Source organism: Echinops telfairi, unplaced genomic scaffold, assembly GCF_000313985.2.
Source record: "Echinops telfairi isolate 266 unplaced genomic scaffold, ASM31398v2 ScPeMD7_7427;HRSCAF=8465, whole genome shotgun sequence".
In the NCBI taxonomy this organism is placed as follows: Eukaryota; Metazoa; Chordata; class Mammalia; order Afrosoricida; family Tenrecidae; genus Echinops; species Echinops telfairi.
The window spans coordinates 5,202,561-5,230,474 of NW_022111327.1; the positions used below are offsets into that span (position 1 = coordinate 5,202,561).

Genomic DNA, 27,914 nt, shown 5'->3' on the forward strand with positions numbered 1-27,914 from the left:
ACGGATAACATTCAAGTGCATGATAAACACTGATAGTTACTTAACATTTTCCAAACGATGGTGTATAACGCCCATAATTTATTCACACATATACACTGTACCTGTGTGCAATTTCTTAGTTCTTTAGCTAAAAACATACAATTAATTAGATATACACCTATTTTTATAATATTTTCACATCTTCAGCTAGGATGTAAAAACTCTGCCCAACAAGCAGTTGGAAGACAAACAGCAACATCCGCCCAGGGGGCCGCGACGAGAATTTCTGTCCAATGATTAACAATAAAATCCTCTCCTCTGAAATCCATCCGCTCACAAAAAATAGTCCCAGTTCAGGTCTATTTATAATTGGCTTTGGTGCTCACACCAAAGAGGCTGGGACTGGGTAGGGAAGAGTTGTATCAGTGGTCGGGTCAAGCAACAAATAGAAAAGCTTCCTGGTTGCATTCATGGTGTTCAGTCAACTAGTCTGGAAGTTTCCCTCCCTCAAATAACTGAGCGACACTCCCTCACAGGTTGCCGTGCAGGCTGAAGCTTTGGCGGAGGGATACTCAAATTGCCCTGCGCTGGTGGGGAGGGGGCGGTGCAGAGGCCAAGAAGGAGGAAAGTAGAGCTGTAGAACTTGAGTGAGGGAAAAAGTTTGCAAGTCTGGACAGAAGGGAAAAGTGCTCCTGAGAGACCGGCTTTGGGGAGGGGCGGGGGGGAGGAAGAACAGCTTCTTCTTTTTCCCCCACCACCCCTTTTCCCAACCCTTCTTAAAGAGCTTCTCGTTCTCCTCACCTAAAAGGATCTGCACAATTGGGACGCCCTCGCTGTCCCCCTCCCGGCTCTCGATCTCTTCCAATAACCCCTCAAGATTATGTCAGTTGGTCAGAGCCCAGCGGGGATTTCCTGTGGGTGCTGAAGAAGCTGCGGGAGCAGAAGAATGCCGCTGCGCGGAGTCAGCCTGGCTGCCGGCTTGTTCTTACTGGCCCTGAGGCTTGGGGGGCAGCCCGCAGAGGCTGCGGTAAGTCCTTCCTTCTATCCCCACCCCCGCCCCATCACCTCACACGGAAACCACGTTTTGTCCTTTTACCTGCCTTTCTCCTAGGTCTTGGCTAGGGCGGTCAGCTTTGCCTTCATTTGTTGAGAAAGAAGCATTATTTACCACGCTGGGAATTCAAGCCTTCGGAAACCCACGGGGAGCTTTTAGGTGTTTAAAAATAGGGCTGCTTGCTTCCCTGCTGCTAGTCAGTCCCAGGACCGGAGGAGAGCCAGAGGTGGGGGCCCACTGGTTAGTTAATTGTTCCCTAAGCCCCGTATTTACAACCTTGCCTCCTCACCCTCCACCCTCGGTGTTTCCTTGCCTGGCAGCGAACTTTTTCACGACTTGTACCCAACCCACGCGCTCTTTAAGCTTGGTAGTTTAATATTACTGCTCTTCCAAATCCAGCTTCCACCCGTGCTCAGCGCCTCGAAGTTATTTGCCTTGATTCTTAAGCAACACCATCTCAGGTCCAGATGGTGCCCAGCTTGTGCCATCCTTAGTCCCAATGCTAAGGTAACATCACCAAGAAGGTGGTAAGCTAAGGATGGATGGCCTCAGACTTTAGGTCTTCCCCACCTTAATAAATTCTCGGGTTTTGTTGTGGTTGCTTACTTTTTTGTTTTGTCTTTTTTAAAACTCACCAAGGCAGTTGGCCCATCACCTATTTAGAAGAGTCAAAGACGGATTTTCAAAGTAGAAAGCATGTTCTACAAGAAAGGAGTGCGGTGCCAGGGCTTGGGGAGAGGGAGACTTCCATGGGAAATCAGAGCAGAGTTCCACTCAGTTTGAGAAATAAAGGATTAAAATGTCCATCTGTCTCTTAGAAGGTGTCTGAGTAGTTCCACCCATTTCTGGGGATGAGAGGCCAAGGTAAAGGAATAAATAAGACTTTGGTTCTGAATTTCCCCTCACCTCTAAAGACTAAACCTGTGATCATGAATTTAGTTGTTTAGTGGCCCGAGTATGTGGCTTTACAAACACTTTACTATGAGATCATAGTTAAGGCCTTCGCGTGGTTGACGGATTAGAAATTCTTTACATGCAACTGCTATGACCCAGCTGATCTCAGTGCACTTTCTTTTATGTTACCTAGCTAGCATCCCTATAGAACTCAGCACAACATAAGACCATGTTGCTGTCCCTCTGTCTCTAGGAAGTTTGTACTAAGGGTATAGAAGACTAATTTCACATTACTCTAAACTAGTGGTCCTCAACCTTCCTAATGCCGTGACCCTTTCATACAGTTCCTCATGTGGTGGTGACCACCCCAACCATAAAATTATTTTTGTTGCTACTTCATAACTGTAATTTTGGTACTGTTATGAAACAGGCGATCCCTATGAAAGGTGCCTTCGACTCCCAAAGGGTCACGAGCCACAGGTTGAGAACCGCTACTCCAAACCAAGCAGAATTATGATGACAATCTGCTGGGGAAAAACCACAACCACAACAAAAAACTATCAAATTTGAAAACTGTACATGCCATAATTTGCTTCCATCAAAGTAGATGAATGATTTGAAATGGACATTTTTGGGGGCACACCGCAGCTTTTATAGGGTAAGATTTAGCCATGTAATCAGGCTACATGCCATAGGACATAACTCCGGTTGTGCTGTTAAAAATTATTTACTTTAAAGTCATTTTTGCGGTGCCTTCTGCTAATGGCATTTGGCTCAAGAGCAAAGAATCTGTGGATGTTGAATAAATATTTCTGAGGGGTTTTCCCCCCTTTTGGAAATGACTATTCATAAATACGCACCAGATACTGGTATGCACAGCAACACTGCACCTCAATTTCCAGGAAATTGATTGAAAAGAGTGAGATTTACATTTACGATTGACAAAACTTGGGAAAGAGCTTGCTTTCTGGCACTTGTAAATCACTGATTGAATCTTCATGAGAAAATGACAGAAGAGAGCATACAGTTTCCCCCTCCCCCATCCTATATAATTTAAAAAGAATATTCTACACCCCATTTCCCTATCATAAGGATAGCATACCTCTAATAGAGCAAACCAAGAAACCAAGTCCACTGCAGTTGAGTTTATTCCAACTCATAGAAATTCTTTAACACAGAGTAGAGCTGCCTCTTAGCGTTTCCAGGACTGTCATCCTTAACAGAAACTGACTGGCTGGTGGAATCAAATAACCCCCTGCCCTCTTGGTTAGCAACTGAGTGCTTTAACATCCAGGCCTTAAATCTAATGAAACAAGAGTTTTATTTTTCTTGCTTCATACATCGATATCCTAGTTAGATGAATGTTTCAATCATCTGAAAAATAGGCATGGCACCTGCTCTTCAGACTGGTGGTCAGGATATAGGTGACCTTTTCTAAAGTAATACTGGGTGGCAGTGGGGCAGGTTGTTGACTGGAGTCATCTAATACCGAGTGACTAAAAACCCTTAGGTTTATTTGTGTTCAAGTTCTTTTAAGTTAGCTATCTTACTTCTCTGGAGCACCAGATGCCAATATCTCAGGTAAAGCTGTTATTTCAGGAAGAGCATTGCTACTTAAAATGCTGCAATTTTTCCACAGCTTAAAACATGATTTATTTCCAAGGCCATACCACATAATTGGGATATCACAAATATGTGCAAGATTTTAAGTTAAGCTAATTTTTTCCTGTAAGTTAATGTAACTTTTGTCTTGAACGATTAGTAGAAAGAGGGGGAAAGGCAGCTTTGAATGGAAAATGTCATTTCTAGTCATGGAAATCATGTGTTTTTATGTAAAGACAGTTTTATATACCTGTATTTTATCACTGTCAATAGGATATGACCATAGATTTATGGATATAGTATGTGAAATGAGGGTGTGTGTGTGGCATGGATGAAAGCAGCCAACCAAATTCAGCTGCCATCCAGTGGATTCCAACTCATAGGTTTCTCTAATTTAACCCTTCATAGCCAGTAACAAGAACCTACCAAGGACTTTGGTTATTAGGTGTTGACTCCATGGAAGACATAAGGAAAACACTGCCCTGCTCTGGGCCTTCCTCACAATTGTTAAGCCCATTGTTGCAGGCACTGTACCAATCCATCTTGTCAAAGATAGGTGTTTAATTTGTGACCACAAACCAGTTTTTCTCTATGAAGTATACTGGTCCATTGGAAGAACTAGTCAGCATTGTCGTGATCATTGTCATCATAGCTTAACACTTTTGAGTGTTTACTGTGTGCCAGAAACTGCTAAAATGGCACTATGCATGATTAGATTGAGTGTTCACAGCTGACCTGTTAGATAGAGATCACTATGATCCTCATTTTTACAGATGAGGCAAGTTTATATAAAGGTCTTAGAGGTTAAGTAACTTACCCCAAATCATGTAGGTAGTAATATAGATATGGAGCTGGGGGGGAAAAAACAAATCTAAAAAAATGATAGAGGCAGAGAAGATGCTGAGAGGAGTACAAGAGTTCAAGGGCAATGGACATAACTACTAGTTGGGGGTGGGAGGGCAGAGAAAAAGGAATCTAGGTCATTTGACTCCAGATTCTTTGCCCATGACACTGTCATTGCTCCTGACTCCGTTGAGTATGGTCTATACAGATTTATTTGCTGCTCAGTGTTGGACTCTCTCTTTTTAAAACAGAATTTGAGATGGCATAATAATGGAAATTTTATGTCTTCTGGCTGATTTTAGAAGAAATAGCATGATATAATTAAAAAAGCTTTTACCATAGAACCAAAAGATCAGGATTTGATTTCTATATCTCCATGTATAGGAAATTAATTTTAAAACAAGCTAAATGCTACTGTTTTCATTTATATGGTTTTATGGATTCACAGTCCGTAGAAAGATTTATAAAATAACCATAATTCGGTGTATATAACCCCTGAGGCGCCCTGGTGGTGTAGTGAGTGATATGAGTTGGGCTGCGAACAGCAAAGTCAGCACTTTCAAAAACCACAGCCTCTTGCAGAAAAAAGGGGAGGTTTTCTACTTCTGAAAGGATTTAGTCTTGGAAAGCCCCGGGGGTGCAGTTCTGCCTTGTCCTGTAGGATCACAAAGAGTCACAATCATGCAATGGCAATGAGTGTCGCTTCTTTATTTTTTAAATTTATTTTGAAGAACTCTTTGCCTTATGTTGGCTTTAATTTGTTCATTTCCATAACAATTTAAAATATACCACCTGTTCAGGAACTTATCTATTGTGGGGGGAGAAATAGGACATGCATGCATGGTGGCACACTTTGTTGAATATATTCAATCATAGGGTTTAGTTTGGAGTTAGTTCTTTTTGCCAATTAACCTACTGATTATATCCAATTCTACTGACAGCTATGTGGATACCTTTAGTTTGGTGCGTTTATTTATATATACTCATATATCTTTCTTTGTGAATACAGGAGTGTGAACTCTTTACTGGATTTTGATTTTTCTATATGCAGCACATGAGATTCTTTACCATGAATTATTAACCTTGATAACTTGGTTAAGATAGTGTGTGCCAGGTTTATCCATTATAAAGTCGCTATTTTTTCCCCTGCTTATAAAGTGAATAGATTTTTTGAATTGTTTAGGGCAATTCTTTCATCATAACAACCATTGATGATATTGTGTGAATAATTACAACTGTGACACTCTCCGAATGAAAATTTTCAAATTTTAGCATTTTGTCCAGGTACAAATATTAGCTGAACTCCACGGTAACAATGAACTTTCTCTTCTTTCATATCTATTGATTTATTCAGGTGTTCCTATCAGTATGGACTGATAAATATTTATTTCATTCTATGGGTTATAATGAATTATACTACTGTTACTAATGTTGTTGTTTTTTTTTTGCTTAAATTTTCCAAAACTTGGACAATAGGAACCTCTTCAAGTTGACGCCTCTGTCCTTTCAATATATCGTATCATTATTTGAGCACTTTTTTCTTTTTTTAACTTTGTGGCACCACAAAATGACCCAAGTTCATTTTATACTTTTCTGGTACCAACTCTGGAATCAGCTACTTCTCCAATAAATTCAGATACTTTTTACTGTAGAATTGTATTTAGAAACCAAGATTTGGGTGCTAGGTGTGTTGAATGCAAGTGAGGTATCACTGCTTTTAGGCCTTCTCAGCAGATGGGCCTAGGAAATATGTATGCACATATAAACACACACACACTTTGATAATTATTTCTTCCTTTCTATATTAAAATGCATGAATTTATACTACTACCTCTGGATGTAGTCTAATACCACAGGATAAACCTTCTTCTGTGATGTAACAGGACCTCACCATTTTCTGGACTCTTCCTCAGAGATGTTTTGTGGTCTTTGCAGAGGTCCTATATAGAACCTTTAAAAGCTTGACCTTTGGTGTCAGATTTGGAATCTCACTCATAGATGTGTGAACTTAAGCAGCATTGTAATCTCTGACCCTTCATTTCCTCAGAGTAAAAGAAGAGCAATAAACATCTCAAAGGCATTTATTAAAATAAATGGAGAAAAGTTGTACAAAGCGTTTAGTATAGTATTTGGCACATAGTAAATGCTCAGTGAATTTTAGAGTCCATTTCTGTTGTTCAACACTGTCGATTCCCTATTTTTGACTACAGATGAACTCTTAAATTCTTTGACTGGTTTCAAGGCCTATCATTATCTTTCCTGTTGTTAGTTGAGGTTGTATTGGTACCTACATATGGTGAGGTTATGTATATATCAAATATATCTTTTTCTAGCTATTGGTCTTTGGTGAAGAAGTGTCCAAAATAAGGGAGTTCTGCCATCCTCATGTCTAAGGAACACTCTGGTTGTTTTTGAGACTGATTTGTTCATAGTTCTAGAAATCCAAGGTATAGTCAATCTTCTTCACCAAAACAATAGTCCTGAAGCATCAATTCTTCTATTTCACTTTTTTATTGCCTATCACCAGCAGCTCTGAGTAAGAACAATGGTCATTTCTGTTTCTCTAAAGATTTTCAGCCCACAAAACCTACAGGGGCAGGGCTACTCTGTCCTATAGGGTTGCTGAGTCGTAATCAATTTGATGACTGTGAATTTATCACAGTGCTATTTTATTGGTCCAGTTAGGGAGATTTTCATTCTCTTCACATTCAGGTGTAACGTACAGTCTTTGATCTTCATCAGTAAGCGCTTCAAATCCTCTTCGTTTTCTGCAAGAACTGCCCTGTGAGTTGTGTCATCTGTATATCTCCGGTTGTTCTGAGTCTTCCTTTAGTCCTGATGCTATGTTCTTCATGCAGGCCTACTTCATGAATTGTTTGTTCAGCATACAGTCATGTACAGACATTATCACTATCCTTTCCCAAATTATCCTATCACAATTAACAGAAACTTAAGTCTTTCAACCAACTGTTTCAACTGTTTTCCCTTCCCTCCTACCTTCATTAACCAGTAAAAGGCTTTGTTAACTATACATTTACCCAGTTCAGATACATGGTATCATAGCAACTTGTCCACATTTCACTCACTGTAATGTTATCAAGGGCCATCCATGTGGTAGCATGTGCCAGGACTTCATTTCTTGTCATGGCTGCGTAATATTCCATTGTATGCATACACTCCAGTTCCTTCTGCTATGGAGTTGATTCTGGCTCGTGGCAACCTGATATGTGTTGGAGTAGAACTACAGTCCCTCGAGTTTTCATAGCTGATGAAAACAGATTGCCTAGCCTTTCTTCCATGGCAGCCCTGACTAGGTTCAGATGGCCAACCTTTTAGCTAGCAGCTAAATGCTTAACTGTGTGTACTACCCAGGGACCCTCCTGCTCTGTTTATCCATTCATCTTTTTATGTACATTTAGATTGTTTCCACCTTTTAACTATTTCAAATAGTGTTATAATGAACACGGATCTAGTAAAACATTGTATTTACATGCATATATGTAATTTATAGACACCACAGTTTATTTGTCTGTTCACTTGAGGAATATACTTAAATTTTCCAAGTGTTTTAGCCATTATAAGCAATGTTACCATGAAAATTTCTGACTTCATATTTTTAAATTATTTTATTACTACTGCCTCCTTCATGGAAAAGTAAAGGCCATCAGCTTTTTTTAATAACATTTATTGCATTTTCAGTGAAAGTTCATACAGAAAATTAGGTCCTCCTTTTACAATTAATATACAATTTGTTCGATGACATTGGTTACATTTCTTTTAATCCAAAAGAAAGAAAATAAAAATTAATAAAAAAAGAACAAATTAAGAATGCGCTAAAAAGGAAAATAAATGATAAGATGTTCAATTTCAGCCTAACATGGGCTGCATTAATTCACTTTCTGTTGTATTTTGTCTGAGATTTTTCACAGCAAGCCAATGGATTCTTATTCCCTGTGGGTCATTACAAATTGATTTTGAGATTTCACTGTCTTCCATAGCCTTCTATAACCTGGGTGCTCAGAATTTAAATTATAACACATTTCCCTCCTTTGGTGTTGGATTTTGTTGTTTACAATCCGGGGATCCCACAGGCTGGTGTGCTTCTTCTGTGTGGGCTTATTTGACACCTCACTTAGATGGCTGTTTGTTTTAAGACAAACTATAAAGACACTAGATGTTATTCTTTCTGATAGCTGGTCCCCATCTAATAAGCTATCATCATTTTAGTAGTCTTATTACATGCAGCAGATACTGACATTAAAAAACAAAACAAAAGCCTCAATTTACTGCCATCTAGTCAATTTTGACTCATATCATCTCTAAAGGATGAACAGAGCAGCTCCTGTCAGTTTCTTAGATTGTAAATCTTAACGGGAGTAGAAAGCCTGATCTTTCTCCTGTGGAATAGCTGGTGGTTTTGAACAGCAGATCTTATAGTTCCTAGCCTGATGTGTATAGCAGGGCTCCTGGCATTTTAAAAGGTCATATCAGAAGATAAATTATTATGTTAAAACACATTATTTTTCTTTGTTAATAGGAATTGAATTTGACAGCACCAGACATCAAAAGCAGTGTTAAATTGATAGTTACTTTTTTTATTTATAGGGAATCTGAGGCTCAAAGGGGTAAATGAATTGCCCAAGATTGCAGAGTTAATAAGTAATTGGTTAAAAATTTCCCCCAGGGCAGTCTGGCTCTAGAACCTATTCATGAAAATTCCCTCATTCTTTATTTCATGTGTAACATATAATAGGAAAAAATGGCTACGTGGAAAAGTTGAATAACTCCCATTCCCTTTTCATAAGGCTTTCCTGTCCTGGTGGGGCTTTCAGGTAAGTGTTGGACTGCTAATCATAAAGTCATTGGTTCAAACTCACCAAATGATCTTCAGGAGAAAGATGAAGCTGCCTGCTTCCATAAAGATCTCCCTTCCCCACAAAATAAAACAAAAACTCACTGCCATTGAGTTCACTCTGACTCACAGCACCCCATCCGACGACTGTCCCTGGGGACTTTTGAGAATGTAACTCTTTTTTCTTTTTAAAAAGTTTTATTGGCACTTCATCCATATATAATGCAGTAGTTCAACCATATGAAGAAAAGTTGTACAATATTTACCATAATCAATTTTAGAACAATTTCCCTTGTCCTTACTCATTGTTATTCATGTAAATCCCCCCTCCCCATTTTGGCAAAAATATACAAAACAAAATATTCACCAATTCAACAACTTCTACATGTGTAATTCAGTGCTATTGAGTATACGCCTTGTGTTGTACAACCATTATTGTTATCTCTCTCTAAATTTTTCCACCACCATTAAAATGAATTCAGTGCTCCCTAAGCAAAAATTCCTCTCCCTTCACCCATGGTAACCATAGGTCAAGTTTGGTTTCTTTTTTTTTTTTTAAGTGTTATCTTGATATAATATTCATATATAATAAACTTGCATAGTTAAACTACATATATATATGTAATTCTAATTCTCCCTCCCTCCTCCCACAGAGACTGTAACTCTTTACAGAAGTTGAAAGCCTCATTTTTCTCCTGAGCAACTCCTGATGGTTTTGAGCTGCTGATCTTGTGGTTTGCAGCCCAATGCGTGCCCACTATGCCACCATGACTCCATCCATAAAGATTTGCAGCCTCAGAAACCGTATGTAGGGTCGCAATAAGTCTGAATCGGCTCGATGGCAGGGGGTTCGTTTTTCCTGCAACTTATCATTTGATTTGATTCAGAAGATAGACTTACCCTTTATCATTTAAGATTTTTTAGTACTTTTCTAGATATAAAATTCACATACCCTATACTTCCATAGTTAAGTTGGTTTTAAAAACAGTTGTATATACATCATCACAATCAGTTCTAATGTTTCCTCCTGCATTCATTATTGGCTCCCCAATTCTCCTCACCCTCTCCACCTCAATCCCAGGAAAGCCGTTGCATCAGTTATTGTCTGTATGCTGCAAGTCCTATGCTTCATAAACTGGGAAACCCAACAAAACAATAAAAAACAAAAGCAAAATGAAATAAAAAAATTGAAAATACAGATAAAAGGAAAGAGTCAGAAATAAAAGGCCACCAACAGCATTAAAAAGCTAGAGAAGAAATTTCTGTCAAGGAACAAACAAGAAATATTTAAGCCTAGAGCAAATTCAGATTGAGTCAATAGGGAGGACCAAGTATCTTATTAAACCATAGTTTGATCCACCATATTCAAGTTTACAATAATTTTTATCTGATAGAAAAGCTGTTCAAGTCCCTTGACTGTAGTCAGAGCGGATCTGCCAGAGGCTTAATCCGACTAGGTACTCTACAGATGGATTTTGGGTTCCCACTGTCCTCCATAGTCTTCTATAAATGGAGTGTTCATAATTTAAGCTCTGGTACTTTACCTTTCATCATATGTGGGTTCTGTTATTGCCATCTCGGAATCACATAAGCTGGTGTGCTTTTTCCACGTAGACTTATTCGACACCTCATTTAGATGACTCTTCGTTTGAAGACAGCCTTTAAGACTCCAGAGTCCAGACACTACTGTATTCCAATTGATAGCAGGCGACCATGTGCTTTTTTCACCACCCTTTGTTGTAGCACTCTTAGCTCCAGTGATCTCTTCATTAAATCAAGTATTGAGAAAGTCCATGTTATAAGAAACAACTGCTCTTGGATTGGGCTTGAATTAAGTGGGAGGCTAGAATCCGTCTGCTTGTCCGCAGGTTTTGGATGATTCTGTTTTATTGTAGCGGTCATGTAATCATTTTATGACAAAACCAAAAATAATCACCACCAACAAACACCCCCCAAACAAAATCAAAACAAACAAAAAAGAATAGCATTGTCAATCATGCCCCTGGGGTATAAGGCAATCACATTGATAACATTAATGATTTATCCAATGGCATAGAATTTAAGGTACTATTGAGATGAGTCTATGTGAGTATAGTCTGCTGTGAACCGCAATCCATGCATTGTTGCTTTGTACAGATTGAATTCTTAAATGATTCATCTGTTTTTATTGAGCATGGGAGCAGGGGAAATTTTCCTGTAACATTCCTTACAAGGGATTAATGAAAGGGGAACATTCAGACACTAAATATATGTGGTTCTGGGTCTCCTTTCATTGGATGCCCACTAAGCCAGGGATCCCACACGACAGCCATTTCCACAGTCTTGGGGTGGCCATCTTCTTCCACGAGGGAATTTCAGCCCTAGTTCCAGGGACTACAGGTAATTTTGAGGTAGAATCCAGTTCGTTAAGTCGGGTTTCCAGGTCAAGTCCTTCTAGTGAGGCTCTTGGGGGGATGCCATGTTTTCTGACCACCCATCTTTTAAAGACTCATACTCTAACTCAGAAGAAAAGTGAAGCTTTCTATTCTCTGAAAGATTTACACTTTTAGAAACTCTCAGGGGCACTTCTATCCTATCCTAAGAAGTAAAGAAGAGTCAGAATCAACTGCATGGAAGGGAGTTACTATACTGCCTGTCATTCACCTAAAACTTTAACTTTGGGGAATATGCATCCCCTTACCTTTCTCCCTGCCTGGAGAGTATAGCATACTCCAAACCCATTGGTAGCCTCCCTCTTCCAGGGGAGTCTTGATAATGCGTCTGGAGGAAGATAACCTGCCCCCTTTCCCCCACCCCCTCCACCAGCTCCTGTCTTATAACTGCTTAGCAGCCTTAAACTTATATGGCTTTATCGTCCTAGTGGTTTCCCCTGCTTTCATCTCTCCCATAGCAAAGCTACAGAACCTCTCCTCCCATTGATGTTAATCTATTTTTCCCACTTTAGGATGGTAATATCCCTCACTCTTAGCTCTCTATTCCTAGGCAATCAGTTCATGGGAAAAGTCCATTATCTTTCAATTCCATTTTTCCACACATTTTAAAAGATCTTTTGTACATATGAAAGGACCTCTGGTGGCATAATGGGTTACAAGTTTGGCTGCTAACTGTAAGGTTGGCAGTTCAAGCCCACCAGCCATCCCTTGAGGGAAAGATGAGGGTTCCTGCTCCCATAAAGTTTTTCAGTCTTATAAGCCCAAAGGGGCAGTTCGACCATGTGCTCTAGGGGTTGCTCTGGGTCAGAATTGACTATGATGGTGAGTTTTTTGTTTGTTTTGTTTATGAATTCATTTTGCCCTTCTTCCACTTTACTTTCTCCCTGCCATTCCTCAGAAGCTGAAGGACTATTTATTGTCTATTTGGCACCTTTGTGGCTTGTGCAATTCAATGTATTCCTCTGCAGCATCACAAATGGTTATGGTTATGCTTTTGCTTTTCCAGGTAGTATTTGAGTAGCTGAACTTTAAGCCTTGGAATGATAGGAATCTGCTCTTGTCAAATTACTTTCCAGACTGGTTCTACAGATAACAGTAGTATGTAACAGTTTTAATTGTTTCTCTACATATTACAATGACTATGGAAATTATGCTCAGTTGATTGCCAGTTGGTTGGCTGATTTGGTCTTAGCCACTAGTCATATTTTTAAATGTAATAATTCCATCAATCCATCCCCTCCTAACAATGGCAACAATGGAGCAGAAGGAATTTTGGAAAATATTTTCTTCCTCACCAACATATTATATGTTTTACTTACCCAGTCATTTAGCTAAATCATCATTATATATTTTTTAATAGCTATGATTCTTGAGGACTGTTTGAAGAGCCTTCTTTATTGTGATATCTGATACTTAGGCTCCTTTCTTGTTAACCAACCAGATTCTCATTTTATGCATCAATGCTTGAGTTTATTTACCTTCATTATCTGTCCAGATACAGTTGCCCTTTGTTCCTTTAGCAGCTTCCATTGGACTTTAACCAAAAGTGTAGTCTGTGATGGTATCTGTTACGGTACCTTAAATTAAAACCAAAATAAATTGTTATAGGAGAAGCAGGCATTTACTAAATTTCATTTATAACTGTTTTTTTTTAGTCACTTCTTGAGTTAGGAGTCCAATGCACTATCCACTGCGCCACAGAGCCCAGTTTATAACTGTTTTTTTTAAATGACTGTGATATAAACATAGTAGTCACTTACAGAGTGATTTCAGCACTGTGTTAGGGTGGGTTGACTAGAGAAACAAATCCAAAGACACTCATATATTTGTAAGAGAGAGCTTTATATCAAGAAGTAATTGTATATCAGAAAAACATCCTATCCCAGTCCAGTTCAAGTCCATGTGTCCGATACTAGCCCCTAAGTCCCTCTTCTGACTCACGCAGCCACATGCAATGATGCAAAAAGTAGGAAGATCACAGGCCGGTGGGTGAAGAGTCTTGTGGATCAAATGGCAGTGGAACCTTCACAGGGCTCACCAGCATGAAGATGAAGGCAGAGAGAGAGGGAGGCAGGACCCTCCTTATGGGGTTGTCATGCCCACAAGGAGGCACCATCAGGCTGTGACCCCTGTCCTTCAAGTTGACACGAAGTTATGTAACTACCACAAGCACGATTTATGAGTCTGGTCAAGGAAATCCTTTTTCTGATACAATAGAATTCAAAGAAATTCTGTTAAGGTATTGTATCATCTAATATTTCAGTCTAATACCATTCATCTTATATATTAGAAGAACTATCTGGTTTACTTCTAACACTTAAAATATGTATGACATTACTGGTATATTTGAAGGATATCCTAAGAAATTTTGGTGGAAAAGTGGTGTTATGAGTAGGGCTCTAAAAGAAAAAGACTAGGGCACCAATGAAAAATTCTGTAGTGTATTCTGTCCTTCTAGGACCTTGTTTAAAGGAAGAAAGGCCCTTCTCTGGCTATAATCTCGCCATCTAATTGATCTAGTGAAATGTTTCCATATATGGAAAATGGGCACAGTAGTGCCTGTTTATGTAAATGTGTTGCTTTCTGTTGCAAATGGTAGGCAATACTAATTCAACTATCTTAAATTCTACAGTAAAATTATAGCTCACGTAACAATACATTTGGAGATAGGTTAGCTCTGAGGTTAATGAATTTATCCAGGTTATGACACCATTAAGGACCCAAGTTGCTATCTTTTTGCCCGGCCATACATTGCCTGTCAGCTTATTTTCTTAGAATGTTGTTGCTAGCTGCTTTCAAAGTCAGTTCTGACTCATAGTAGCCCTACGAACGACAGAAATAAATACTGCCAAGTCCTGCATGAACCTCACATCCATTGTTATGTTTGTTCCCATTGTTCCAACCACTCATACTCACAAGATGGCTGCTGCACTCTCAGATATCACAGGCAGACACTACCATGTCTAGCAGAAGAGAGAAAACCTTTTCTTTCTGTTATTATTTCCCAGGAATCCCTCACTTGAGAAACATCTTAAAACTCATTGATTAGAATAGTATTCTATGCATGTGTTTCTACTAGGCCAGCAACGTAGCACCATTATGGTAGAGTTAGACCAGTCACTTACTTATCTACCAGCCAAAGCACAATGCTGCCTGAAAAAAAGATGGAGGTGGGTAAGAAATATGAATAAAATATTTCAGGAAGGAAGAAACATTTCCTGTTTTACAATCTCATGAATGTATCCCTAGAATTACTTTAGATATTTGATGAGAACTTGGTGTATTTATTAAATGTAAGATGGATCTTATTGGTAAACTAATGTTTTGTACAGTTGTACAAATGAAAAGTTGTTGACTAGTTAATGGTTATATATGCCTTAGAACTAAGGGATATTAGGTGTCCTTTTAGTCAGTGGTTCTCAGAGTGTGGTCTTTGGGACCCTTGGGATTCCTGAGATCCTTTCGGAGTATCACAAGGTTAAATTATGACAAAGTTATGAAGTGTGTTTTGCATATTTTATCATACTGATATACATCTGTGCTGATAATAGGTGAAACTGCTGGTGCAGTATTACGAAATAGAAAGTTCTTGGTGGGGTGAGAGTCGGGGCCAATTTTATTTAAGAATATCCTCAAAGTAGCATTCACTTAATATTATTGAAACTCCACTCATAACTATATTTTAAAAATATATTGTATGACAAAATGGGAAATAAATACAAACATCAATTCTGTAGGCTGAGGGAAGGTAGTTGTCTCTAGGAACAACAATTGTACATTTCTTCAAATTGTGAGTTGGTTGAACTAGCTTGCATTTACCTGGATTACCATGTCTACATCAAAAAGCAATTGAGACATTTGGGTATTGAGACTTGAGTATTTAGTAGTTATTTTCTTGAATCTGAACAAAGTGAGACTATTACTTCATGTAAAACTATTGGAAGTATGTGTTGCTAATGAAAAATTTGAATCTTTCCAGAGAAAATCAGAATTATGAAAAGCTTGAATCTACTGCTGTGAACTCAGTAACTTGCTAAATTTTAGATTTTTCTAATGATATTCTGTTTATATTAATGTATGTTAATTTTTATATTGTATGCACATCAACATTTGGAAGTTCTGTATGATTTTGTGAACTGAAAATTTCCAAATTATTAAAGCATGATATTACAGAATTATGCATGGATAGAAGACTCACCAAAAAGACACAATAGAACAATGGGTTTTAATGTAATAGAGTGCAAAATCTTAACCGATAAAAGTATCAGATTCCATGTTTCAAATAACCTTAAAGAGCCTACCACTTGTCAAATTTTGGTGTAGTATTAAAGAATACACACATATATCTGTAAAAGTTATTAAAATGGTCCATATTTGATGTAAGATATGAAAATAATAACCCATTATTTAGCAGGGGTTTATGAGGGAAGGAGGCTTAGGGAGGGAGGGGAAAAATGAAGAGCTGATATCAAGGGCTCAAGTAGAAAGAATAAGCTTTGAAAATGATGATGGCAACATATGCACAAATGTGCTTGTCAAGTTGGATGAATGTATGGATTGTGATAAGAGATGTAAGAGCTCCCAATAAAAGTATTTAATTAAAAAAAAAGATTGCAATAAAAAATGCTCCATATTCCAACTATATAGTTCTGTGAAATCAGAGCTTCTTCGTATATCTCAACCAAAACAACATTGCAACAGATTGAATGTAGAAGCAGATATGATCCAGCTGTATCAAGGCAAACATTAAAGAGATTTGCAAAAAGAAATATAAAACAATCCCACTGTTCCCACAAATTGTTTTGTTTGAGAAAATATAATTCTTTTTCATAAAAATATATTACATTAACATGTGATGGGTTTATCATTGCTACCATTAAATGAATACTTTTTTGAACATTATCCAATATTACTGAGTTTATACCATGGCGATGGCAAGTGATGTGAGCTTTTGCCTTAGTCATAGGTTGTACATGTTGTCAGGAGATACCAGTCTCTGGAGAAGGACATCATTGCTGGTGAAATGGAGAGGCAGTGAAAAAGAGGGAGTCCCTCAGTGAGAGCATTGAGACAGTGGCTGCAACTATGGGCTCAAGGACAGGAACAATTGTGAGGATGGTGCAGGACTGGACAAGTGTTTCATTCTGTTGTGCATAGCGTCCTTATGGGTTGGAACCAACTTGATGACACCTAACAACAATTACTACAGTAAGCAAAAGATCTTTGGGGTCTTCCATAATTTTTAAGACTGTAAAGTTGCCTTGAGATCAAAATGTTTGTGAAGTTCTATTTTACAAAGACCAGCTTCACATTTTGCAAGGCATTGCTTCATGAAAGACCAGTGTAGCTCGGTGCAGAGGCAGAAAGAAGTCATTTTCCCAGAATCTTACTTCTGTCCTTTCTTTAGTATACCACATTGTTTTGGAGATTTTGTAATTTTATTCATTTTAGTAGATGTTGTTACTGCTAAAGAAAAAAATGGAAATACTAGATTGCATTCAAGCTTTCCTATCATCTTTAATCCAATTGCTAAGTAAGAAATATTCTTGCTATAAACCACAGAAGAGGATTTATTAGTGGAAAGGAAAAGGGAACAACCCACAATGAATGAAGATTAGTTACTTTTATGAACTAGATTGGACAATTCATGAAACGAATGCTCTTATCTTAAATTTCTTTGTATTTGCCATAGTATATAGAGTGGTTATTTGTATATAGTCGACACTAAGTAGTTATTTGTTGAATGGAAGTTGAATTTAGGGGAGAGTAAATTTATATGGATATCGCCAAGAGGCAAGGCCTAGAATAGGTGGGTCAACTTACAGGAACTCAATATTAAGAATTTTCTACAATTATGCCTTCAGTAATGGGGCAAAATACTTTGGAATGGGCTCCATTCCTAAAATTGCCACAAATATACGAGATATTACTTTATCTGTATTAATCGTGCAATTTGTTTCAACTGTAAGATTCTGTTCTTGTGGTTGTTAGAAGGGAAATTCTTATTGAGATCAAATCTGCTTCTATAATTTTTAAGCAACTTTGAGGTATAAATGGCATACTATAAAGGGCACATGTATAGGGTGTACACATTGAGGAGTTGTGACAACCAAGATAATGATCACAGCCATCACTCCCCCAACTGAAAATTTTTTATTTGTAATCCATCAGTAATTCAATAGTCTTTCTTGTTGAATAGCTTGCCATTATATGGATGCACTGCATTTTGTTTTTCCATTCACCTATTGATGGATATTTTGATTTTTCCAGTTTGTGCCTATTACAAATGAAACTTCTATGAACATATGAACATAAGGATTTCTATGGACGTATACTATCATAGATGATATATGAATTACAAGGATTGGAAATTTTGAATTATGTCATTTCTTTTTACCGTTATAAGACTACCAACTTTTCCCCAATGTAGTTGTACGATTATACATTCTGCCAGTGTGTGAAAATTGTTGTTACTCCTAATCCATGCCTTCATTTGTCATTGTCATTCTTTCTAATTTTAATAATTTTCATGTGTGTGCATGGTTATTGATTGTGGTTTTCTTTTTTGTTATCTTTAATATTTTTTATTTAGTAAAAATTTCTCATTAGTGTTTGATTTGAATTTTTATGAAACCAGGTTGGCAATTCGAAACCACCAGCAGCTCAATGGGAGAAAGACGGGGCTTTTAACACCCATAAATAGTTACAGCCTTAGATACAGGGGTCACCATGAGTCAGCATTGACTCAATGGCACTGAGTTTGTTTTTTTCATTTATACAGATACATAATAGTGACCCGGTAGGACAGTGAAACTGTGCTTATGGGTTTCTGAGACTGTAACTCTTTAAAATATATATTCTTTTATTTTAATGGTTTTATTGGCATATAATTCATATATAATACAATTCAATGGCTCAATCACATCAAGAGGAGTTATACAATCATCACCACAGTCAGGTTTAGAACATTTTCTTCATTATAGTACTCATTGTTATTAGCCTCCCATTTTCCCTCACCACTCCAGCAATACTCCCAGTAACCAACCATTAATTAAGTTACGGTCTCTATAGATTTATCTATTCTGGATTTCATACATGGAAAAACATTTTTTTAAAAACTAACAACAATAGCAAACTAAAACAGATAAAAACATAAATTGAAAAGAATGCAGAAAGTATTAAAAACTAGAACAAATGTAAGTGTATCATAAGAGATAACAAATGGTAGGATGCTAAATTTTTAACCTAACCGCATCTGCATCTGTCCACTTTGCAATGCATTCTGTATTAGAAGAAGGCTATTCACATCCTTGGTCCATGATCAGAAGAGTTTCACCAGAGGCTTAATCCATATACGAAATTTCCTCTTCACTTAAAAACAAACAAACAAACTGAAACAGTTTTACAATGGGTCAAAAGGGTGATCAATGCCTGCCATAACTGACTTTATAATGCTCTCTGTCTGATAACAGGGCTATTCATATCCCTCAACTATGATCAGAGGGGATTCACCATATGCTTAATCCATGTGTGGACCCTGCAAATGTATTTTGGGTTTCCACTGTCATCTATACTATAGTCTTCTGCAAACCAGGTATTCACAATTTAAGCTCTGATATCATTCCCTCTCTTAAATTTGGATGATATTATTTACAATCCTCGGGTCTTTCCAGGCTGGTGTGCTTCATTCGTGTGGATTTAGTTGGTGCCTCACTTAGATGACTGCGTGTTTGAAAACAACCCTTTAAGACTCCAGGCCTTATCCTTTCTGGTAGCCGAGCACGATCTAGTTTCTACACCACACTTTGCTATAGCACCCATATTGTCAGTGATCTCATCATGAGGGTGGGACCTTCTTCCAATAGGGCCATGTCATAAGGACTAATTTTCTAGCAGAGTAAGCCATGTAATTATCAGATTCCAAATGACCAATATGAGCTCACTAATGGTTTGGAGATCAATCTGTATTCATTCCATCTCAGTTTTTAAGGTTTTTTTATTTTTACATTCAATATTTATTTATTTGAATTCTCAATCTTTTGTTTTCTTCCAAAATTTTTTATTGGGATGTAATACAGATATAATATCATTCCTTAGTTCAATCACATCAAGCAGTATTGTACATTTGCTACAACAATCAGTTTCACAACATTATTTCTTCTGAACTCCTTGACATCATCTCCCTTTTACCCTCCCCCACTGCACCTCCCAGGAACCATTATTCTATTTGCTGTCTCTATAGGTTCATCAGTCCTGGGTTTCATGTACCATAAAAACAGAAAAACATATAAAAAAACTCAAGAGGGCTACCGCCAATGACAAAATACATCAGAGATAAACCCCAATAATAAAAATTAAAAACACAGAAAATGTTGCAAACCCTCAACTGAAAAGGTTTTAACTGTTTAAGTTAGGTTTTTCATTTTGATCTCTCTCTATAGTCAGTCATCTCTCCAATGTACTCTGTTTTGTAACCAGTTTATTCCCATCCCTCCATTATGTGTAGAGGGAAATCATGGATGGCTTATATCCTGTATATATCTCACAAATGTATCTTGGACTCCCACTGTCCAAAGCCTTCGGCAAACCAGAATCTCATAATTTGGGCCCTTCTTTTGATTGTATGATTTGCAACACGTTGATCACTGACGTTGGATCGCTTCTTCTATGTAGACTTAGTTGACATCTCACTTAGATGACTGCTTGTTTGAAAACGAGCTTTTAAGACCCTATATGCTATTTTATCTGATAGATGGGCACCATTTAATTTCCTCACTACACTTTACTATAGCATCCATATCTTCTGTGCTTCCGTTTCGACGGCTTCCAATTTTCCTAGATTCATACACGGTCTATTCCTTTTTTTGATTTTTAATGGATGTTTGCAGTTGTTTCTTCTCATTTCGAGTCATGCCCTATTAACAAATGAAGATCTGGAAAACTTTGCTTCATTCATGTCATTGAAAGTGATTCTACTTTGAGGAAGTTGTTCTTCTTCACTTGTAATTTAGAAGTCGTCCAGCCTGAGGGACTCATCTTCCAGAACTATACCAGACAGTGTTCCCTTACTATTCATAAGGCTTTTAGTGGCTAATCCCTCAGAATTGGTCCTCCTCTTTCTTCTTTCTAGTCTTGAAGGTCTACTGAAACATATTCACCATGGGTGACCCTGATGGTTTTAGGAATACTGGTGGCATAGCTTCTAGTATCACAGTAACACACAAAGCACCACAGTATGACAAACTTCAGATGAGTGGGGCAGGGTTAGAGAAGGAAAGACCACCTTCTGAAGTTCATAGACCTAGATGGAAGTTGTTTGAGAAATGATTACTTTACATTTTGATATGTTTGATCAATAAAGGTTTTTGTCAATTTTTTGTAATACTATTTTGACTTATCCTCATACAAGCTTAGGGACAGTAAAGGTTTCATGCATCATTAGAAACTAGGAGAGAGCCAAAGTGTTGTGTGGTGGAGAAAATATATGGGTTTGTAAACCCCCAAGTACAGAATGTCACTGGGCAAGGTCGCTGTAGTGTGGAAATCCCCCTTGGAAGAAGCCACTACCACCATGTATGACCAGGAGGTAGAACTTTCAACTGAAGACTTAGGGTATAAGAACAAAGGAGACGACATCAAAGTCACTGGACAAGATGGTAGTGTGATCCACTTCAAGGTGAAAATGACTACACATTTCAAGAAACTCAAAGTATCATACTGTCAAAGACAGGGAATTCCAATGAATTCACTCAGGTTTCTCTTTGGAGGTCAGAGAACTGCTGATAACCACACTACAAAAGAACTGACAATGGAGGAAGAAGATGGTATTGAGGTTTATCAGGGACAACCAGGGGCTCATTCAACAGTTTAGACATTCTTTTAATTTTTTCTCTTTTTCTTTAATATTTTTCTCTATTTTAAAAAATAGCTCTTTTGTAATGTGGTGTTCAAAATGGATTTGAAAACCTGTGCCTCTCATGCAAACATAGGACATTTAAAATCCTGGTGCTCACTGTTCATTAGCATTTGTTCTCCTTGTGGTGACTTTTGGTGATCGAGCCTCAGCTTCCTTCAGGTTATCCTCTGCTTCTTAAAAATTACGTGTGTTCACAGAGAGGCCACCTTGTCCAGGAGTGTGCATTTGCAGGCTTGTGAGATTAATAAGACTGACTATTGCATTGCAAGTGTTCACAATGACTTTCCAATTGGTCTTGAAGTTCTAGCTTCACTCCTGGAATTTGCCTTTCAGTAGGAGTTGGAAGTTTATCAGAGAACTGATCTGTGGAAAAATGACCTTTTGACGCTACTATGAAAATCTGAGAGTCTGGACCAAAAGAAGAGGCATATCCGGTGGGAGGCGTGGTAACAAATCGTTAGAGTGGTGGCTAACTCCAAAGAGACCTTCGCTGAAGAGACAAAGCATTTTAGGATGAAAATGAAAATTTTACTGGAAAATCCCTGAAAAGTTCAAATTTTCATTAGCAATTAAAAAAGCTATTCATGAAGAAGTGTCTTCAACAGGAGAAAAAAAGAAGAAGAAACTGGAAGAGAGGCCAGGAACAGTTCCTATGCGGAAGCCATCAATAGGAATGGTGTGGCTGATACCCTAATGCCCTGAACTGTGAGAAAATTAATTTTGTTTCTTTAAAACCACCCACTTTCTAGTACTTTTTAAAAGCAGTCTCAAGAAACCATGAAATATATAGCTTTTGTGATATAAATGACACTACTGTGAAGGTTTTTTAAAAACATAAATATTTGGATTTCAGATTATTTCCATTCAGCAGGATCCTAATAGTAGATATTTTTATCCATATAACTAGGTCTATCTATACCTAGAGCAAGGAGTTCTAGAGGAGTGGTTGGTTATGCTTTCTGCAGGTCAGCAGTTTGAATCCACCAGCCTCTCTCTGGGAGAAAGATGAGGCTGTCCGTTTCGAAACCATAAAGATTTACAGTCTCAGACACCTAAAGAGGTGGTTCTACTCTGGCTTCTAGGCTCACTATGAGTCAGAATCCAGTTGGTGGCTGTGAGTTTATACCTAGTATGACAGTTACCTTAGCAGTCATACAATTTACTCTTCTTCTAAACCTCACATACGCATGCACTTCTAAACTGCATAGAGTTTCTTAAACTTTTCCCACTTTTTGCTTAAGACATTTGCAAAATGGGTCAGCGCTGCGAGAAGCACCTCGGATTCACGATGCATTTGATTTTGAATTAATTTTTGGTCATCAAGTCTTTAGGAAGCTTACTTCTACCAAAATTCATTGACCCTCACATTCGGTTATGTGACCCACAATTGAAGGCGTTTTGATATAGCAGACAGCTTTTCATTCAACTAATAGGAAGTGAAATTTTTATTGTTAATTAATTATCTCATACCCTGGATATGCTTTTAATTATAGGATAAAAGCATTTGATTTTGCATTTGAAATTTAAGGGAAGGGAAGACTTGGAATGCTGCCTAATTTTTTTCCTGTTATCTTACTTCACGTTATTTAACGGTCATATTTATCTTGGATAATGGTGTAGGAAACAAGGGTGTAGACTATATCTAGGTATCAGATTTGGCCATCAATAAAAATGTTTTTTAAAAACAAAAAGTTTGGTTTATTTTGATAGGAGAACACTGTTTTTCTAACCTTCATTCATTTTTGCATTAACTGTATAGTATAATACTTACACAATAATCCTGTAGGAAAAAAGGCTTACACATTGTGAGTTAATTTTGTTTCAGGAAGCATTCTCAGCGACCTGTGGGACATTTATGTAAACTGCAGTGTAACTTCTGAGTAGTTTTCCTAACGGGCTCTATAAATGAACTGATTTACCCTTGTCCTAAGGTCATGTTCATCCTCAGCGCTTTAAAATGAAAGGGTAGATTTTTAAATCTCTTGCTTTTATAAAAATACGTGCTTATTCTGGCAAAATTTGTGGATTTTTTTCCTTTCCTCTCTCCCTGGCTCCAAAGATACTAACATATTTTGAAAGAAGAACAATGATGACTTCTGGCCTCTAACTTTTATGGTTAGCTGAGTTTCCTGTTGTTTTTTTTATTTAAGAGAAATTTTCCTTCAAAATGAGTGTATTCAAGTTATAGTAACTCGTTTAATATTAAATAATTTCAACTTTAGCACTAATCTCTCTCAATTCTATTTGCCTATCTTTTACAACCCATTTATACAATAATTTCATTTCTCCATCACTGCATTTAAGGCATGTTTTTGTTAGAGCACAAGTTTATGAGACTTTATCCCAGCCTTCATGAGTTCATATGCTTATATGGCATAATGGGAAGAAAAACACAGATCAATGTTGTAAAGCAATAAATCAGAATAAATGTAGAAATTTCACCTTTCTGAGAGGTTAAAAAACGGGTTCATTTTCAAGAGCTTGGATTTGTTTTCCTGACTGCTACTTTCGAATTTACAAATTGACAACTCTTATCATAAAAACACGGATTTAGAAACTCTAGATATACTGATATATTTTTACACCCATATTATCCTTTTTTCTCTCTTTATGTTTAAATGCTCATTTAAGGAAAAGAGAGACATTTTTCTTAGGTGGTAAATCATTCAAATTTGAAAGTGATAAAATGGTAAAAAAAAAAAAGGTAATTTCAAAATTAGGCCTTTCTAATATTTATGAGGATTGGTATGCATAAAACCAAGTCCTAGTTTAATTTGGAAAAATGGAAAGTCATGCAAGGTAGGGGATACTAAATTAGTTCATTCACTGCCATTGAGGCCTTTTTTTTTCCTCATAGTGACCCTATAGGATAGGGTAAAACTGTCCACTTTGGTGTAGCAGGCTATGCCTCAGGCAGCTAGCTGTAAGGTCAGCAAGTGAAGCTTTCTACTCATGTAAAATGTTAGAATCTTAGAAACCCATCGGGGCAGTTCTACTCTGTTTGATAGGGTTGCCATGAATCAGAATCCATTTGATGGTGGTGGGTTTCATTTTGGATTTCTAAGATTAAATCTTTAGAGTTGCAGAAAACCTCATCTTTATCCCACATGGCAGCTGGTGGGTTCCAAGTGATGACCGTGCAACTAGCACCCCAACACTAACCCCGTGCATTGCCAGGGTTCCTTAATATTATACTTAGTTTCACTCAAAAGTTAACTCTATGAACTGAGTGGCAAAAATAGTTAAGTGCATTACTACTAGCTGAAAGGTTAGCAATTTGAACTCATCCAGGGATGCCTTAGAAAATAGGCCTGGAAATTTGCTTCCCAAAGATCAAAGCCTTAAAAATCCTATGAGCACACATGGGCTGGACAAGAGTTGGAATCAAGTCAATGGCATGTAACAACATTAACAACAACATTCTTCGTAGTGCTTAAACATTCTTTAAAGAGTGAAATTAAGCTTTGATACAATGGGAAATTATCCTAGAAGAAAATAATATGCACTAAATTACAAAGTTGATAATTTGTAAAGTTGATAGTGTATTCATAGGAACACTCCAAAAAACCAAACTCACTGCCATTGAGTAGATTGTTGCTCATAGCAACCCTATAGGCCAGGGTAGAACTGCTCCTGTGGGTTTCTGAGACTAAATCTTAAAGGGAGACAAAAGCCTGTTTTCTCCTGTAGAATGACTGGTGGTGTCGAACAGTTGATCTTGTAGGCAGCAGCCCATTGCTTAACCCACTATGCCACCCAGGCTGCTCATAGGAATGGTAGTAGGGTAAGGAGATGAAATTCTAGACCCCTGATTATTCTATCCCACCACTTGTCTGTTAGTTTGTCGTATTGTGGCGGCTTATGGGTTGCTGTGATGCTGTCACTGGTATTGCCAATGTCAGCAGGGTCACCCAGCGGAAACAGATTTCAGTAGTGCTTACAGACTAAGAGCAAATAATGAAGGACTCGGCTTCTCCCTTCAGAGCAAAGAGCCCTTGAAAACCTTATATATAGCTTTGAAACATCATCAGGTACTGAAGGCCTAATGAATGGAAGCAGCACATAGTCAGAGACAGTGCCAGAGGATGATCCCCTCAGGTCAGAGAGCACTAGAAATGTGATTGCGGAGTTGCTGCTTTCTCCACGTAGTATCCTTGGTGGCATAGTGGTTATGATACTTTAATCAAATGCTTTTGGCTGACTTGGGAATATTCAGGGTTTATAAATTATTTCTCACACATACACACACAAACTCACACACAGTCAGTGCCATCAAGTCAATTCCAGCTCACAGTGACCCTTTAGGAGAGGCTAGAAATGCTCCTATGGGTTTCCAAGACCTCGTAAGATATTTAAGAACTCCCTAACACAAGGAGATATTTTAATGTTTAATTACTATGGGTTCTAGAATTTGTCTCAGAGCCCTCATCAAATCATTTTATATTAATGTATGTTGTTTTCCAGTACTGGGTTGACATATTGGTTATATTACCTGCTCCTGCCACCCAGCCTCACCCTAGCTTGTACATTCCTAGGAAAATAATTGTGTCAAACTCAGTAAGTATATTTGAGTACCTTAGGAGGAGATAAGCTTTGAGAGGGCTCTGTTTCTGAGGTGGTGTGAGATTTCTAATTCTATCTAGAAGATGTCATAGGTGACTGTATCTGGAGGAAATGAGAGTGACATCCAATTAGGTATGCTTTTACCATTAAATTTTTTTTTTAAGATTCGGCATATTTCTTAGTCATTCCTTTGTCAGGGAGTCAAAGTGTAGCGTGGGAGGTACATTCAGCCTTTCACATTGTTAGCTTAGTTTAGAACTCTATCACAGCAACTTTTTGGAAAGAGCAAGATTTGGAAGTTAAACTAGGCTTTATGGGACAGGGTGGAGAGAGAATGTGAGGAGGCTCTACCCTGAACACTCCAGGGAAGAATTAGAAAGATTAATTGCTTTATCATTTTGGAAGTTTTTACTAAGTAAGAGAGATTTCTCTCTTTTTATGGCAGTTCAAAACCCCTGCAACAGCTAACTCTGATGTTACAATGGTAGTACAGCGTCCGAGTTTACTGGAACATGTGTACTGACATCAAATTTGGTTGAAGTGCAGATTTTCTATCTAATTTGGTCCATTATATGATATCAACTATCTTTATGCTTGGCATATACTGGGGATAAATGCTAAGTATAATTTTTCTTAGGCTCTGTAGTCTACTTTCCCGGTATAATTTAGTTCAATATACTCACCTTTCCTTCTTGGCCTGAGTAATTTGCCGTTTCTTTTTTCCTGATCAACTTTCTTCAGCTCTCGTGTTCACCACAGAATGGAGAGATGCCTTAGAAATTCTTTTCAGTTTATTTTTATTAGTCTATTAGCTAGGCATCCTGTTTCATTATGTCAATTTTCTTCAGGGACCAAACACTTGCTATATTAAACAGATAGAATCCCTGGAATAGTATTTACAAGTGGAGGAATAATCTCAAAAGAAAGAAAGAAAATGAAGGAATGGGAATAGAATAAGGAAAACAATTAAGACTAGTATGTAAACAATAAAATATTATCTATAGCCACAGGAAACTGTCAAAACTATGTTGCCCATTTTGATTTCCTGGGAGGCTTCTTAATCATTCTAATTATGTTATTAAACTACTTACTGTGTTCAGTTAAATGAATGCAGTATAGATGTATGACTGCATGTTAAGTATATGTAAGTTTGTTATCCCTTAAGCAATTTTGGCAATTTCATCTCACAATCAAAGGAAATTTAAATAAATACTTTGAATGTTTAGCAAATTTAAGGGAACAAGTGAATAACTTAGCTATTCCAACAATGTTTTGCCTCCGCATTCCTTGGCACAAACAGGGACCTCAGGGAAACATCTCTCATGGGAGTTGCCTGTGGAAATCTTACTGAACAGGTCCAGGTCCCAATTCAGCTTCCAAGTTCCTTTTTATTTTTAAATCAAGCTTCTTGAAGTATATATTCCATCCAATACAATCCAGTTATAGAAAGTATACAGTTTAATGAGCTCGACAACATCTACACTCACAACAATCAAGAGATATAGTACATTTTCTTTCCGTTTTTTTAATAGTTTTATTAGGGGCTCATATAACTATTATCACAATCCATACATATGTCAATTGTGTAAAGCACATGTGCACATTCATTGCCCTCATCATTCTCAAAACATTTGCTCTCCGCTTAAGCCCCTGGCATTAGGTACTCATTTTTTCCGCTCCGTCTCCGTTCCCCCCTCCCTCATGAACCCTTGATAATTTATAAATTATTATTTTGTCATATCTTGCCCTGTCAGATGTCTCCCTTCACCCACTTTTCTG

General features: G+C 37.7%; 2 protein-coding genes across 4 annotated transcripts in view; both read left to right on the plus strand.

Moving 5' to 3' along the window:
- Positions 1-681: 681 nt before the first annotated feature.
- Positions 682-27,914, plus strand: part of COL4A5 (collagen type IV alpha 5 chain) — a 276,485-nt gene continuing 249,252 nt past the window's right edge. For all 3 annotated transcript variants that reach the window (XM_004710041.3, XM_045298536.1, XM_004710040.3), the window contains exon 1: positions 682-1,006. In XM_004710041.3, the coding sequence (XP_004710098.1) occupies positions 926-1,006 (81 nt within the window). In that variant the 5' untranslated portion in view covers positions 682-925. The remainder of the gene's footprint in view (positions 1,007-27,914) is intronic.
- LOC101653063 (small ubiquitin-related modifier 1-like) lies at positions 21,228-21,527 on the plus strand. Its single transcript, XM_045298538.1, has one exon. The coding sequence runs from the start codon at positions 21,228-21,230 to the stop codon at positions 21,525-21,527; it is 300 nt and encodes a 99-aa protein (XP_045154473.1).